The 15,947-nt window shown below is 33.5% G+C and overlaps 1 protein-coding gene across 2 annotated transcripts in view; it reads left to right on the top strand.

Annotated features, from left to right (window-relative positions):
- The window catches only part of CA8 (carbonic anhydrase 8), a 311,353-nt gene that overhangs the window by 178,336 nt on the left and 117,070 nt on the right, over window positions 1–15,947 (top strand). For both annotated transcript variants that reach the window (XM_053715065.1, XM_053715066.1), the window contains exons 6-8: window positions 845–893; window positions 2,503–2,615; window positions 12,113–12,277. In XM_053715065.1, the coding sequence (XP_053571040.1) occupies window positions 845–893; window positions 2,503–2,615; window positions 12,113–12,247 (297 nt within the window). In that variant the 3' untranslated portion in view covers window positions 12,248–12,277. The remainder of the gene's footprint in view (window positions 1–844; window positions 894–2,502; window positions 2,616–12,112; window positions 12,278–15,947) is intronic.

Here is a 15,947-nt window from a genome sequence, read left to right as displayed (position 1 = left end):
ATTTTTTAACCTAATTATTTTTTACATATTATTTTATTCACTACAAGAGATATCATATCAAAAGAGAATAAAAATGTTTTGCTATTATTCCTGAAAGAGACAATTCATGTAAAATAGTCTAATAATAATGGTTACCATAGATACACAGAATGAGTATGAAAATAATTTTAATAAACTCTAAACTTTAAGATCATTTGTATAACCCATGCAACATGCATTCAAACACTGTGGCTCCTCATAGAGCTGGGGTGATGTGTCATATTAGAGAACGCCATTTGCATCATACAAAGCCATGTCTGAGTGAAGGTATATGGGGTACCTACAGCCTATATACATATGTTCCTGAAGCATGATATATTTTAATGGAAACATTTTTGCTAATAGAAGTATATTACAATTCATTACACATTTCAATTGTAACTATTATGTCTCTTTAATAGTTTAAAAATAAACACTATTTTTATGCAAAATAACATTAAATATTTATTTTTTATTTACATTATACAGATTTTTCAAGTTCAATGTCCCATTAAATCCTCATTGAATAAATGTTGCTGTTTTTTTGCTGTCACTTGATTCTTTTACTGTGAACACTTTATAAAACATAATGAACTTAAACACTATATTAAAATCCAAAGCCCTTCTTATCTAATAGATTGATATGTCCTTGCAAGCATTCAAAATAAATAAGCAATTGCCCAAGTAAGAAAACAAGTGATATAGTTAGTGAGATTTTGAAAGAAGCTGACCTTCAGTACAAGGTCCATTTGCAACATGTGCTGTGTGGTCAACATTTGTCATACATTTTTCTCAAATCAATAAACACACTTTTATTATGTTTCAGGGGAAGTCAAAAACAGTACCTTGCTTTAATCCTAATACATTATTACCTGGTAAGTTGATTACATTATATCATTTTTCTTCATAATATAATGTCATATATTGCTAACAAAATACAATCTATCTATTAGATTTATATGTGTAAGCTTTTATAAATGTCCCTGAAAATGATCTGAATTCCAAGTAAAAATGCGCTGCTCACTGCACAATAGCTCAGATCCCTATGAAAAACAAGTACTTTTTGTACTCTATATATATTTAAAGTGAAGGTCAATTTGGATGAAATAGTTCCTGGTTTTTAATAAACCTATTAAAAACAAGGACACTTTAATTCATCAAAATTGACATTTCACTCCTTTTCCTCAAAAACGTACCATTTAATCCTGAAAGCCACTCCAGCGATTCCCACGGCCGTCGGAAGCCTCTTCTAATGCCAGAGATGATGAATCCGGCTTCCTCCAATCACGGCTTTGCCCCCAGGGGTATCATGGCCTGATGCAATGCTGTGTTTGGAGGAAGCCGAAGAGGGCTTGCGACGGGCGGTGGAAGCGCTGCAGTGGCTGTCGGGATTAAAAGGTAAGTTTTTGAAGAAAAGGAGTGAAATGTCAATTTTGATGAATTAAAGTGCCCTTGTTTTTAATAGGATTATTAAAAACCGGGCACTAATTCATTGAAATTGACCTTCACTTTAACCTTTTTTTGCAAGATCTTAGTACTGACATTTTAAATTGTGTTTAATCCCAAAAAATCTGGCATCTAGAAAGACCCAAGAACAAAAAAATATTTATATATATATCCTGGAAACAATCCCTCTAAACAACAACCCAAAAGTAATTCTTCAATCTATTTTCTATCAGGAAGGAGGCATTTTAATGTGGCAACAGAATTAACTCACTATTTTTATGAGCTGTCAATATAGTGATGCTAACTCTATATTTGTTAGTGTAAACCACTAGATTATTAATTTATGCTATGTGAGGATAAATACTAATTTAGCCTACCACCCTGAGCTTGTATGGCTTGTGTTTAACACCAGGTCATAGCAGGCATAATGAGCATAATATCATGACCATACTGACAATTAACAAGAACCTGTAGATTTGTTTGGGGGAAGATGTTTCTACTGAGTTTTTCTATAGCAATTCCAATACGACTACCTGGGATAGTCTGTGCCTGTATTTCTCACATTTCATGCTGTAAGTGTATTATATCAATCTACATAATCAAAATTTAAGCTGATTTTCCATACTCTACTGTACATTATTTAGAATCCAGCTACAACTCCATACAAACTTCTGTTGCCATATTTGTAAAACTAAACTAGGCCTTTATAGGGATGGATTTTACCAAGTAATATTTTTCTGCAGTCTAAAAAACAAATCCTCCAATCCGAGGAGACATATGAAACATAATTACAAGCTATTAGCTATTCTTAGGACTTGTAATTGAATTTAATTATACAAAAGCAAGTTGTATAAAAGTTCTTTTTTCATTTTAATACTAGATTATTATAAAGTGTTATTTTCTTTCTGTTTCTGTAAAGTTTGAATTACAGTTTTAATAACTAGTTAAAATATATACATATTTTTAATGATATTTGAGTTGTGAGCATAAAAGTGCATATTATTTAACAATGATCTCTATTCTTCTGAAAAAATCCAGATCCACTTCTCCGTGATTATTGGGTATATGAGGGGTCTCTTACTGTACCACCATGTAGTGAAGGAGTCACTTGGCTATTATTCAGATATCCATTAACAGTCTCTCAAGCACAGGTGGGTTATTGTTTTCTACAAGACTGTATCAAGTAGGTACATTTAAAAAAAAAAAATCAACACTGCATGTGTAGTATTAAAAAAATACAGGTACAACAGGGTTGTATGGAAGAAGAGTAAATAAGAGTATGAAATGTTCCAGATGACAGATTCTGTTAAGTAACACACAATTAACAAATGTGTACCCTGAGTGCAGAACTATGAAGTACAAAGTTTATATATAAACACAGAAGTCTGGTCATTCTTGATGGAAGTAGTAACATGGAACAGATCTCCTGTATAGCCAATGTATCAGAAGAATCGAATAGTTGTAAAGACAATATCCCTTATTTGTACTGTAATAAAGTTGAAAAAGTTACAATTGTTTCAAACTGGTCACTTCAAGTCACTGCTAAAGAAGATAGTATGAGAAGTAGTTACAGTTTTAAATACATATGATTTGAGTTGATCTTATACACATAGGGTCACGTTGCCAGTGCAGCAGAAAAATGCAATCGGTATAGAATAATATTGCTGGAGCACAATCCATACCACTTTCTATTTTGCGCTGGTAAATTTACAAGTCCATGGTTAAGATATATTATGCACATGGTAGTATAATGCGTGCTACAATATTCACGTTGAATAATACCGGTACATTCTTTTTATGAGTGTCTTCACTAAAATTCATGCTGGATAGCACTCACTTGCTAAGGCTTTGAAATTTAAAACTTAAAGGGATATTCCAGTCAAAATGCACATAGATGAATTACATCTTTGAATAAGAGAATATTTGCAATATACTTGTATTGGCAGAAATGCTTATAGTAAGAGTTATCACTGCTTTAGTGTTAGCATTTTTCTTTGCACATGCATGTGAAGCAAAGATATTCTCAGTGCCACAGCATTTTAAATACTGCAGCTGCTCATAGCACCAGTGGGGCTTGTAACATGTCAGCAATTAACAAATAGATTCATTACCAGATAATACAAGCATCTTAGCAAGTGCTGTGTTTAAAATACTGGTGCACGGTGCATACTTATTTGCAACAGCTATATCATATATTAGAAGCATTTTTGCTAATACATGTATATTACAAAAATGCTTCTATTCAAAACTGAAATGTACCCATGTGGATCTTAATTTTGGCTGGAATGTCCCTTTAAGTTAAAAAGCATTGGAGTGTTTGGTTAAGCTTCTTGCTACACACGTCCATGTTTTTGAATCTACAATAGCATTGTAGGGGGTCCCTACACTGCATAAAAATAAATACAATTAATAAAAATGCAAAAAAATAAAATAAATATATATATTTTTTACTGGCAGATCGTCTGTCAGTAACAAATATGGCAGAGAGAAATAGGAGGGGGGAGGGGTTGAGAGCTGTGTTGAGGGGATCAGGGAGGTGGGAGGGTGAGGAGGGTCTGCACTACATAAATATTAAACAATAATAATATATATATATATTTTGCAAAAATAATAATTAAAATCCCTAAGCCGGATACTGGAAGACTGCCTTCTAGTACCTAAGATAATGGTTACCGGGGGGGAAGAGGGAGCTTTTTTGGAGGGATCAGGGAGGTGAGAGGTATCAGGTGTAATCCCTATACTAGAGCAAATATTAACGTTACAAGCTAACTGATTAACTCCTTCACTGCTATGAGTTTCTGAAGTGTAGTGCGCAGTTTCAATTAGCAGCCTTCTAATTGCCAAAAACTAATTGCAAAGCCAGGCATGTCTGCTATTTTTTTTTTAAAAAAAGGGTATCCCAGAGAACCTTTTACAACCTTTTGTCTTATGACTGCAGTAGGTGTGTGAAAATAATTTCAGTGAGAAACCCAAAGTTTGCAAAAGGTTAACAATCTTTTTTAATATGATCGTATTTGTGGCATCAAGTATATCAAAATGGGTCTAGATCTACACTTTGGGGTGTCTACTTTAAAAAATATATAGTCTTCATAGGTAAATCAAAAAACAAAGACTCTATTTCTGTTTAAACAGAGTGATAGCAAAAATGCTAAACTTTTTCTGGTACTTTGGGCAAGTTTTTCCTCTGAAATTCCTGGTAGCGAAGGGGTTAATACCTGTTCATGCATTATTGTTTGAACAAGCCTGAACACAAAATGTGACACCCATTATCAGTTGCACTCAACTTCTAATCTAGGCCATTTTGTTTTCAATAGTATATATAAGTGTATCTGGAGCTAAGTGTTCCACTTTTTATTCTGTAATGATGTTGTGCTATAATTTTGCATGGAGTAAAACCCTCATCTCCAAAAGAAAAATGAAAAAAAAAAAACATATAAAAATGCAAATTTAATAAGAGAGTAGTGTTGATAGCATTATTGGTCGCTGAGGGGAAAGACAGAAATATTAGGGATTAAGAAGGGTTGCCATTAACAAATGAATGTCATTTTTTTTTCAAGTTTGTTTCATTTCACTACAACACTGCATTGGCCCTGGTAATATCAAGATATACAGACAGCAAAATAATACCCGTTAAATATCACCAAAATGAAGTATTGCAGACAAAAATACTTCAAAATATACCCTTATGTTTCTAATCTATTGTCAATATACTTAAAACATTATTTCATTAGATATTCTCTCATACTTCACATTTTCTTTAAAGCAAAGGTTACAGGTTTTGATTCTGGAAAAGCTATCTAAAATGTCACGGATGACAAAAAATCAAAAGGTAATGTTTATTCAGAGTCTTATAGCCAAAATGTGTTTATAGACTTAAAAGGAAACAATTTAAAAATATTTCTTAGCCATGCGCTTTATAAATAATAGGTTATCATGTATAAAATCATATGTTGCAGAAATGTATACATGTTTTTCTTATGTATGTACACATTTATAATCAGTTTGTTGAGTAGAGCATAATTAACTATCTCTATCTATCTATCTATCTATCTATCTATCTATCTATCTATCTATCTATCTATCTATCTATCTATCGCTTAAACTGACATTACAATATGCAGAGTGTATGTTTGTTAGGAAAATAGTATCTCCTTTGTTTTCTCATGTGATTGGTGTGCCACAATTTCTACACCTCCTTCTTTTTTCATCATCCAAAAATTAAGCTGTGGACAAACATATTATCATCAATTATGAATTGCATTAACTTGTATATGTGTAACATATGTTATATGTTATATTCTGTCACATCGTTGTCCAATTTTTGGGCCAGATTACGAGTGGCACGTTAATTTATGAGCAAGCGAATAGTTGTTTATCGTGAGTGTTTGTGCACGTCTGGTTTACCGCTCATATTACAAGTTGAATGTAAATGTGATTTCTTGAGCACAATCATGATTTATGCTACAGCTATAGATGACTTCAGCATCCTTAGAGCTCTTGTTAAATGTTTAACAAAACAAAAAAGTTGCACAAAGCTGTCAGGGTACCAAGAATCAGACAGAGATAGACAAACGACAAGCCAGGAGTCAAAGCCAGAGCTGGTAGTCAGACGAGCCGGGTCAAGATCCAAAGCGAAAAGTCGGGGTCAGGAACACAAAGATCAGCAGAGTCAGAAACAAGCCAGAGATCAGGAACCAGAAGGGACATAATACAAGCCAGGTTATACACAGGAACACAGGCACTCACAAAGAAGTCTGAGACAATGCAAGAGCAAAGGCAGACTGAACTGAGGCACTTTAAATAGTAAGTAATGACATCATAATTCTGGGACTGCAACCTGTCTCTCACTGATGATGTTCTCCAGTTTGGCCATAAGAGGGTGCCTGGGTGTAATGAGCAGTGTTAAACCCTGAGAAAAGCACATCAAAAATACATTACAGTGACATTCATAATAACACTATCTAATAAAAATTATTATAAAAAAATAAGGGCTCAAAGATATGAGAAAAAAAGGCTGCAAAAGGGCTTTAAAATTGAGTTACATACATGTACATATCTAAATATGTATGTGTGTGTACAAATGTATTTATGTATTTTTATGTGTATATATGTATTTACAGACATATATACACATATAAATATGCAAATGCACACATACAGTTGTGCTCATAAGTTTACATACCCTGGCAGAATTTATGATTTCTTGGCCATTTTTCAGAGAATATGAATGATAACACAACAAATTTTCTTTCACTCATGGTTAGTGTTTGGCTGAAGCCATTTATTATCAATGAACTGTGTGTACTCTTTTTAAATCATAATGACAACAGAAACTACCCAAATGACCCTGATCAAAGTTTACATACCCTGGTAATTTTGGCCTGACAACATGCACACAAGTTGACACAAAGGGGTTTGAATGGCTATTAAAGGTAACCATCCTCACCTGTGATCTGTTTGCTTGTAATTAGTGTGTGTGTGTATAAAAGGTCAATTAGTTTCTGGACTCTTGACAGACCCTTGCATCTTTCATCCAGTGCTGCACTGACGTTTCTGGATTCTGAGTCATGGGGAAAGAAAAAGAATTGTCAAAGGATCTGTGGGAAAAAGGTAGTTGAACTGTATAAAACAGGAAAGGGATATAAAAAGATATCCAAGGAATTGAGAATGCAAATCAGCAGTGTTCAACCTCTAATCAAGAAGTAGAAAATGAGGCGTTCTGTTTGACAACATACTGCATTAATCTTGCCATCAATTCTGACCAAATTTCCTGTGCCTTTGTAGTGCACACATCCCCAAAACATCAACGATCCACCTCCGTGTTTTACAGTAGGAATGGTGTACCTTTCATCATAGGCCTTGTTGACTCCTCTCCAAATGTAGCGTTTATGGTTGTGGCCAAAAAGCTAAATTTTGGTCTCATCATTCCAAATGACTTTGTGCCAGAAGGTTTGAGGATTGTCTCTGTGCTGTTTGGCGTATTGTAAGTGGGATACTTTGTGGCATTTGTGTAGTAATGGCTTTCGTCTGGCTACTCGACCATGCAGCCCATCTTTCTTCAAGTGCCTCCTTATTGTGCATCTTGAAACAGCCACACCACATGTCCTGTATTTCACCTAAGTTATTTGTGGGTTTGTCTTTGCATCCCGAACAATTTTCCTGGCAGTTGTGGCTGAAATTTTAGTTGGTCTACCTGACCATGGTTTGGTTTCAACAGAACCCCTCATTTTTTGAGTTTGAACACTGCTGATTTGCATTCTCAATTCCTTGGATATATTTTTATATCCCTTTCCTGTTTTATACAGTTCAACTACCTTTTCCCGCAGATCCTTTGACAATTCTTTTTCTTTCCCCATTACTCAGAATCCAGAATTGTCAGTGCAGTACTGGATGAAAGATGCAAGGGTCTGTCAGGAGACCAGAAACTAATTAACCTTTTATACACACACACTTATTACAAGAAAACAGATCACAGGTGAGGATGGTTACCTTTAATAGCCATTCAAACCTCTTTGTGTCAACTTGTGTGCATGTTATCAGGCCAAAATGACCAGGTTATGTACACTTTTGATCAGGGTCATTTGGGTAGTTTCTGTTATTATGATTTAAAAAAGATTAAACACCGTTGATTGATAATAAATGGCTTCAGCCAACCACTAACCATGAGTGAAAGAAAAGTTTTTGTGTTATGATTCATATTCTTTGAAAAATGGCCAAGAAATCATAAATTCTGCAGGGTATGTAAACTTATGGGCACAACTGTATATATATATATATATATATATATATATATATTTATATATATATATATATATATATATATATATATATATATATATATATATATATATATATATATATATATATAAGTACATTGAAGCCCTTTGCAGTTAAGTAGATGAAAATATGAAAAATCATATTTATGCAATAGTCATAAAGTGTTATACTGTATGTTTACTGTAAAAATGTAACAATGCGATGTTCTGCACATAGCATAATATGTTATATGTATTTAGTCTTTTTCCACTTTTTTTGCTCCTTTGACTTTCATGGGAGATTATGTTATTGCGTGTGCGATATGCTTTTTATGCTCATTGATTTAGAGCACAAGTGAAAACTGTTTACTTTCAACTTTTAATATGAGTGCTACCTGACATGCGCAAAAAGCTTACTTCTAGCAGAGTTAGCTTTTGTGCGGGAGCATTAAATAGTGCATTACTTCAATCTGGCCATTAATGTTTGGATATTGTATAGTTATAGCAATGCATCAGTACCTTTTTTGTATAAAACTATTTCTTCATGATATAGCGCATGATGAAGCTGAAACGTGTCAGGTGTATTCTAGGTTACACACCTTACTATGAGCAACATTGCTGAATAAACTTCTTTGCACAAGTTCCATGAGTCCGGAGTTCCTGTTTCTTCCTCCTTTGGATGTTTGGAGTCATATATATATATATATATATATATATATATATATATATATATATATATATATATATATATAATGAAACTAGGGCTAAATAGGCTTAGGTTATTTTAAATATTCCCTATAGAGGAGGTGCAGACTGTTAAATATTCATGTATATATAAGATGAAGAGAGAGTAAAAAACATTATAATAGAAAACATATCATAAGACTTTAACCAATGAAAGACAGGGAATTCAGCACTCTTAAATTTAAAGCAAATCACATTTTTTAATATGCATTCCTAGTGCACACAGAATTGAGCACCCACATAAGAAAAAACTCATAAATATAATATCAACTTGTCTAAATACAAGACAACCTCATAGAGAAGTCATAAATGTAGCTACACAAATCGTCTCTCACACGATAAAATCATATACATATGGATGCCGGCATAAAATGATGGAAGTCCACAATAAATGCATGTTAGAAATAACATTCTGTCAAGCACTGAAGTGTTACAGTTACAAGGAAAAATGTGTCAGGCACTACTCGGAACAAAAAAATAAATTAAAATCAGCAAAACTTTATTGCATAGAAAAACCATCTAACATGACATGGCAAGGTGACTGGTGAAAAGACAGTCTGATCCGTTTTGCCACCCACTAGTGGTGCTTAATCATAGACTGCTTTAAATTCAAGAGTGCTGAATTCCCTGTCTTTCATTGGTTAAGGTCTTGTTATTATATGTTTTGACTTTACACTCTCTTCTTATGTATACATAACTCTTCATGAGAAATATTATTGCATATTTTGTCTATGGAAATTTAAGGGACAGTAAAACAAATTCCATGCACGTAAAATAGGACTCATTAAACAAGTTAAAATATTTTTGCATGAAAGCTTACTTTAAATCTGCTGAAACAGATATGGGAACTAATAATAAATGTATGTTTAAGCATGACTGGTTACTACAAATAGATTGCTCTTAACTTCTCATCACTCTCTTTGTGGAATGACACACCTTAACCCCCCCCCCCCAAAAAAAAAAAAAACCTACACACTGATTAAAAACACCTTATTTTAACATCTTTAAGTTTAAAGTATATATGTCTTTGCACAGTCAAGGCAATACATCTGACCAGTATGACTATATTAAGTGACATTTTTCAATATGGTGAAATGTGGGGGGGGGGGGGAAAGTATTTTCTAAAGTCTGAACAAAAACAGCTCATTAAAAATATGAATTTTTTTATATATTAAGTTTATTTAATGATTACAACTTTCTTGCTGTCCTTCAAAAAAATATGTGACAGCCTGCTGACTGGAAATTTCCATTGGAGGGGTCACTTAGTATCCTCCAAATACTACCTAGCTCCCTAGGCTCCTACATATATATTTTTCATAAAATTAACTGTAATTAAATAGTTTTATACCATTGACTGACAGTAACAGACAAGGCAGTGATTTTACCCCTTCTCTACTAGTAATACACACAAAGCAATCATTTTAAGCCCTCATCTCGGGTTCCAATGATATGCAGGGGATGAGTTTACCCCCTTTGAAAGAAGTTAGACACACAGATGAATCAGTTAATCCCACTTGACTGAGAGTAACACACATACTGTAGATAGTGGATTGTGGGCTAAGCAAACTTTAAACATTTAACCATAGCCTCAGGAATGAAAAACAAAAATCAAGTATTTACTCTCACATTCCGTACAAATGCATGAAGTGCTCAGTACATAAACCCGAGCATTGTAAATCATTCAATACTAACTGCTCAATTTAAAACCATTGTTATGAAGCTACTGAGAAAAATGAAAAATGTGTTTTCTTATATTATTTAATAATAACATATAGATGCTTTAAGAAAAATACTAGTTCTTGATTAGAAAATAAAACACTGCATTTGTTTTCTGGAAATTTTTTTATTTTTTTTTTGGATGATTCTTTTTTTTTTTTTTTTAATGCAAACTATTTCTTCCTCTAAGCTTGCATTAAATTTGTACATTTAGTGGATTTATATATCCTGTTAAAAGTCTATTTCGGTCCACCAGCATTTCAGTTCCTCTCAGCGCAAGCCTAAAACGCCAGTTTAGTAGCAGCAATCATAAGATTTTAGGTGACGGTTTTCAATCATTTTGATCTGAAAGTATCAAAATGAATGACACCCCCCTCTTGCACTCCATTGGCTGCGCACATCAGGTATCGGCATTGCACAATCAGCAAATTGTGCAATGTTAACTGCGGCCAGATCGATAACTTTCTTAAATAATGCCACTCAGACTTACTAACATATATCCAAGGGGACTTAATTATGTTGTATTTAAATAAGTGCATTTGGGTAAAAATATTGGCAGAGTAATATAGACAGTTTATAGTGAAATATTAAGTTTCTGGATAATCATATTTATTACACAGTTTTTTTTCTGAATGATTTGGCATTCATAAAGATTTCCTCTCATTTATTTCATTATTTTTTTATTTTTATTAATGAAATTAATTCAATTATTACTGGTCCCATTGTAATTTGGAATCTGAATTTAAAACTCACATTTGGCAACATGTCTCCATCTAATGGGTCATTCTGATGTTGCAGCTTGTTAAAATATTTACAGTACATCAAGATAAATGTTTAATTTGAATTAATTTGAACAATTCATTCTTGAGATGTTTCAAATTATAGTCCTTATCATTTAAGTGAATTTAAAGATTCAAGTGTACCATAATTCAGTTAAACATATTAGAAAACAATTGTGTTTCTGAGAAGATTTATATAATTGTAAAAAAAGAAAAAAGAGAAGTGAACAAAAAAATTAAAACTGCCATTATTTTAAAAAGGAATATATGTAACATGTTTTTACTCTAAGAAATGTTAAGACTATTGTTGTAATAGAAAATAGAACAAGTACGTAAGCATGAAGAAAACAAAGGAAGTGAGACAATGTAGCTTTATAACGCAAAACAATATGCAGTTTTATTTTGTGTTTTTCTTTGTATCAATGTACTAAAAGCATTAATGGTGTTGCCTTGAATTTTTTCTTAACAAAAGCACATTGGCACGACATTGTTATATCATATATGTTTGACTTTAATGTGTTTTGTATGTTTCAGAAATAATAAATAAATGAATACAGAAGCTTCCTACATACACTGACACAATAGACCTTAAAAGGACATTGCATGCAAACGGTTTCTATAATGTTACCCGAGAATTTTATTTTTTCCCTTCAGATTGAAGAATTTAGGAGGTTGAGAACACACATAAAGGGAGCAGACCTTCAGGATGGCTGTGATGGAATACTGGCAGATAATTTTAGGCCAACCCAACCACTTAGTGACAGAATAATCAGAGCTGCTTTCCAGTGAACAAAAGGGATTTTTTTTATTTACACAAAAGTAAGTAAAACATTGGCATTATTTACACGTATACCGAAAGTCCACTAAGTATGATGATTCTACTGTTATTTAGATAAAACAGGCACTTTAATTCATAATGAAAAATGTAACCTTGAAATCTGAAACACAGCAATCAAGAGAAACATTTATATGAAAACTAGTTAATGTAAGTATATAGAAAACAAATGACTAAAGATCCATGGATGTAGGAAGATACAAATCCAAAGAACGTTGATATATCAAACATATTACATTGTACAAAAGAAAGTAGAGGCATACACAAGCAATAGTTCACCAGACCCTAAATAATTAATGTATTTAAAATGTCAGTGATCCTGGCTGTATATTAAATAGTGAAAAAAAATCTAGTTAATGAAGGGGTTTTTTTTTGGGGGGGGGGGGGGCAGGGGGGGGACAACAAATTGAGCCCCATTTATTGACATTCAGGCAAAGTTCCCAGACAGGAAACCTGCTCACCTGTGTTTCTAAAGAGATGCAGCATCTGATGCCTGAATGAAAGATTATACAAGCAATTGATTGTGCAGTATGTTCCCTGCACTCACACGGCTTGTCCGCCATCATGGACAAATGAGTTTATGATGTTTTCATTATTCCACCTTTTGAGGTTAGCTTTTGGTTAGTATAACACAAGGGTATTGCATTCATGTTTCTATTAAAAATGAAATGGTTATTGACTACAAAGTTTAATGTTGGTTTATAAAACATTTAACTGACACTTGTATATTGTACTTTAACATCTTTCAATCAAACTAAAAAAAATCTGTGAAAATGCTATTTAAACATGCTAAAATATATATTTATTGCAAGAAAGCATTACATTAAAGTTATTTAAATAGATATTGAAAAAACCTGTAATGCATTTTAATAAATTTTAGATGCAACAAATAAAACTATTTACTTGAGTGTCTTTTTCATAACTATGATGGCCATCGAAAGACCCCTAGTGCTTGAGGAAGTGACTTATTTGATGGACCTTCCCTGTGAACACTAAAGTGCTACAATACAAATGTAATAAATATTGAGATTAAAAAAGTTAAAAAGCAATAAAATTTAAAAAGTATTGTAATGTTTTGCCAATGAGAAGGGGTAACATTATTTTTAAACAAGAGAATATCTTATTAGATCTTTCTTTAAATAAACCTCTAGGTCCAACACTAGATCAAGAATCATGTACTTTGTCTAAAATAAATCAGAGGGGTATTAACCCCTTAAGGACCAAGGATGTACAGGGTACGTCCTACAAAAACTGTCACTTAATGACCAAGGATGTACCCTGAATCGTGATCACTTCCAGCCTCTTTTAGGGTATTGCAGTGATGCCTCGATATTGAGGGGTATAGTAAATGAGTAAGAGGAAAGTTACAGATAAACACAAACACCGCAGAAATGTAAAAATAGCCTTGGTCCCTAACGGTAACAAAAGTGAAAAATGGTCTGATCACTAAGGGGTTAAAACTGGGGGGTCCACTTTTTTTTATCATTCTCAATTCTGTAGATCACTATGTATAATGTGGAAATACCAGTTGCATTAACTTAGTTACTGTACAATTTAGATTTTATTAAAGACTTATTTTGCATTTCTGTTTTAACTTCTCAAATGTAGCCCTTTAAAACATAATATATAACATGAATATTAGTGTAGACATATAAAATGGATCATAACAAATATAACAGACTAAGGAGTTAAAAGTTAGTGGCAAATGAAATTATATATTGTTTTACTAACTCTAAATATATAGATCAGTTAGAAAGCCATCCATATAATGCCTAGTTACTTCCTAATACCCCTATATCATATTTAATGTGAACATTCTGAAGGCTGAGTAAAACAGGAATAGATCAACAGAGAAAAACAGTCCAAAATGTTAATCCTAAGAAAAATTTGGCAGAAATCATCAGACTGAATTTATGGCAAATAGAAAGAAAGCACAAGTTCCCAGAGTTAGCTAAATCTGAAGAGATGCGTCTATTCCTATTTTTACGGGCCTGTTTGCTAATTGAAAAAAGTGGGGATCTGAGTCAGTGGAGAAGCAGAGAGGTTCAAAGTTAAAAAACAAAAAACAAAACCTTAGTGTCTCCAACTAAAGCAAATGTTTGCTCCACATCCATCTCTCAAGTCCATTAACTATTGGGAACCTGTTAGCTGAATTGGAAAGACATACACCTAGATTACGAGTTTTGCGTTAGAGGCTATGCGGTGCTAACGAGCAGTTTTCTCTCACTGCTCACTTACCTGCAGCGCTGGTATTACGAGTTTTCAGAAACCCGTCATTAAAAGACAAGAAGTGAGCGTTGAGCAAAATTTTGCTCATTAACGCACTCCAATACCAGCGCTGCTTAAGTCAGCGGTGAGCTGGTGTAACATGCTCGTGCACGATTTCCCCATAGGAATCAACGGGGAGAGCAGGCTGAAAAAAAGTCTAACACCTGCCAAAAAGCAGCGTAAAGCTCCCTAACGCAGCCCCATTGATTCCTATGGGGAAATAAAATTTATGTCTACACCTAACACCCTAACATGAACCCCGAGTCTAAACACCCCTAATCTTACACTTATTAACCACTAATCTGCCGCCCCCAACATTACCAACACCTGCATTATATTATAAACCCCTAATCTGCCACTCCGGACACCGCCGCCACCTACATTATATGTATGAACCCCTAATCTGCTGACCCCAACATCGCCAACACCTACATTATATTTATTAACCCCTAATCTGCTGCCCCCAACGTCGCCGCCACCTACCTACACTTATTAGCCCCTAATCTGCCACCCCCAACATCGCCGCCCCTATAATAAAGATATTAACCCCTAAACCGCTGCACTCCCACCTCACAAACATTAGTTAAATATTATTAACCCCTAATCTGCCGTCCCTAACATCGTCGCCACCTACCTACATTTATTAACCCCTAATCTGCCGCCCCCAATGTCGCCACCACTATATTAAAGTTATTAACCCCTAAGTCTAACCCTAAACCTAACACCCCCTAACTTATATATAATTTAAATAAATCTAAATAAATATTACTATCATTAAATAAATTATTCCTATTTAAAATTAAATACTAATAGTTACATTGTAGCCAGCTTAGGATATTTTTTTATTTTACAGGCAAGTTTGTATTTATTTTAACTAGGTAGAATAGTTATTAACTACCTAGCTAAAATAAATACAAAAGTACCTGTAAAATAAAACCTAACCTAAGTTACACTAACACCTAACACTACACTACAATTAAATAAATTCCCTACATTAAATACAATTAAATAAATTAAATTAAATTAGCTAAAGGACAAAAACAAACACTAAATTACAGAAAATAATAAACAAATTACAGATATTTAAACTAATTACACCTAATCTAATAGCCCTATTAAAATAAAAAAGCCCCCCCAAAATAAAAAAAAAACCCTAGCCTAAACTAAACTACCAATAGCCCTTAAAAGGGCCTTTTGTGGGGCATTGCCCCAAAGTAACCAGCTCTTTTACCTGTAAAAAAAAATACAAACAACCCCCCCAACAGTAAAACCCACCACCCACACAACCAACCCCCGAAATAAAATACTAGCTATAAAAACCTAAGCTCCCCATTGCCCTGAAAAGGGCATTTGGATGGGCATTGCCCTTAAAAGGGCAGTTAACTC

This window comes from Bombina bombina, chromosome 5 (genome assembly GCF_027579735.1).
Source record: "Bombina bombina isolate aBomBom1 chromosome 5, aBomBom1.pri, whole genome shotgun sequence".
NCBI classification, from domain to species: domain Eukaryota; kingdom Metazoa; phylum Chordata; class Amphibia; order Anura; family Bombinatoridae; genus Bombina; species Bombina bombina.
This window is presented reverse-complemented; position numbering and strand designations above follow the sequence as displayed.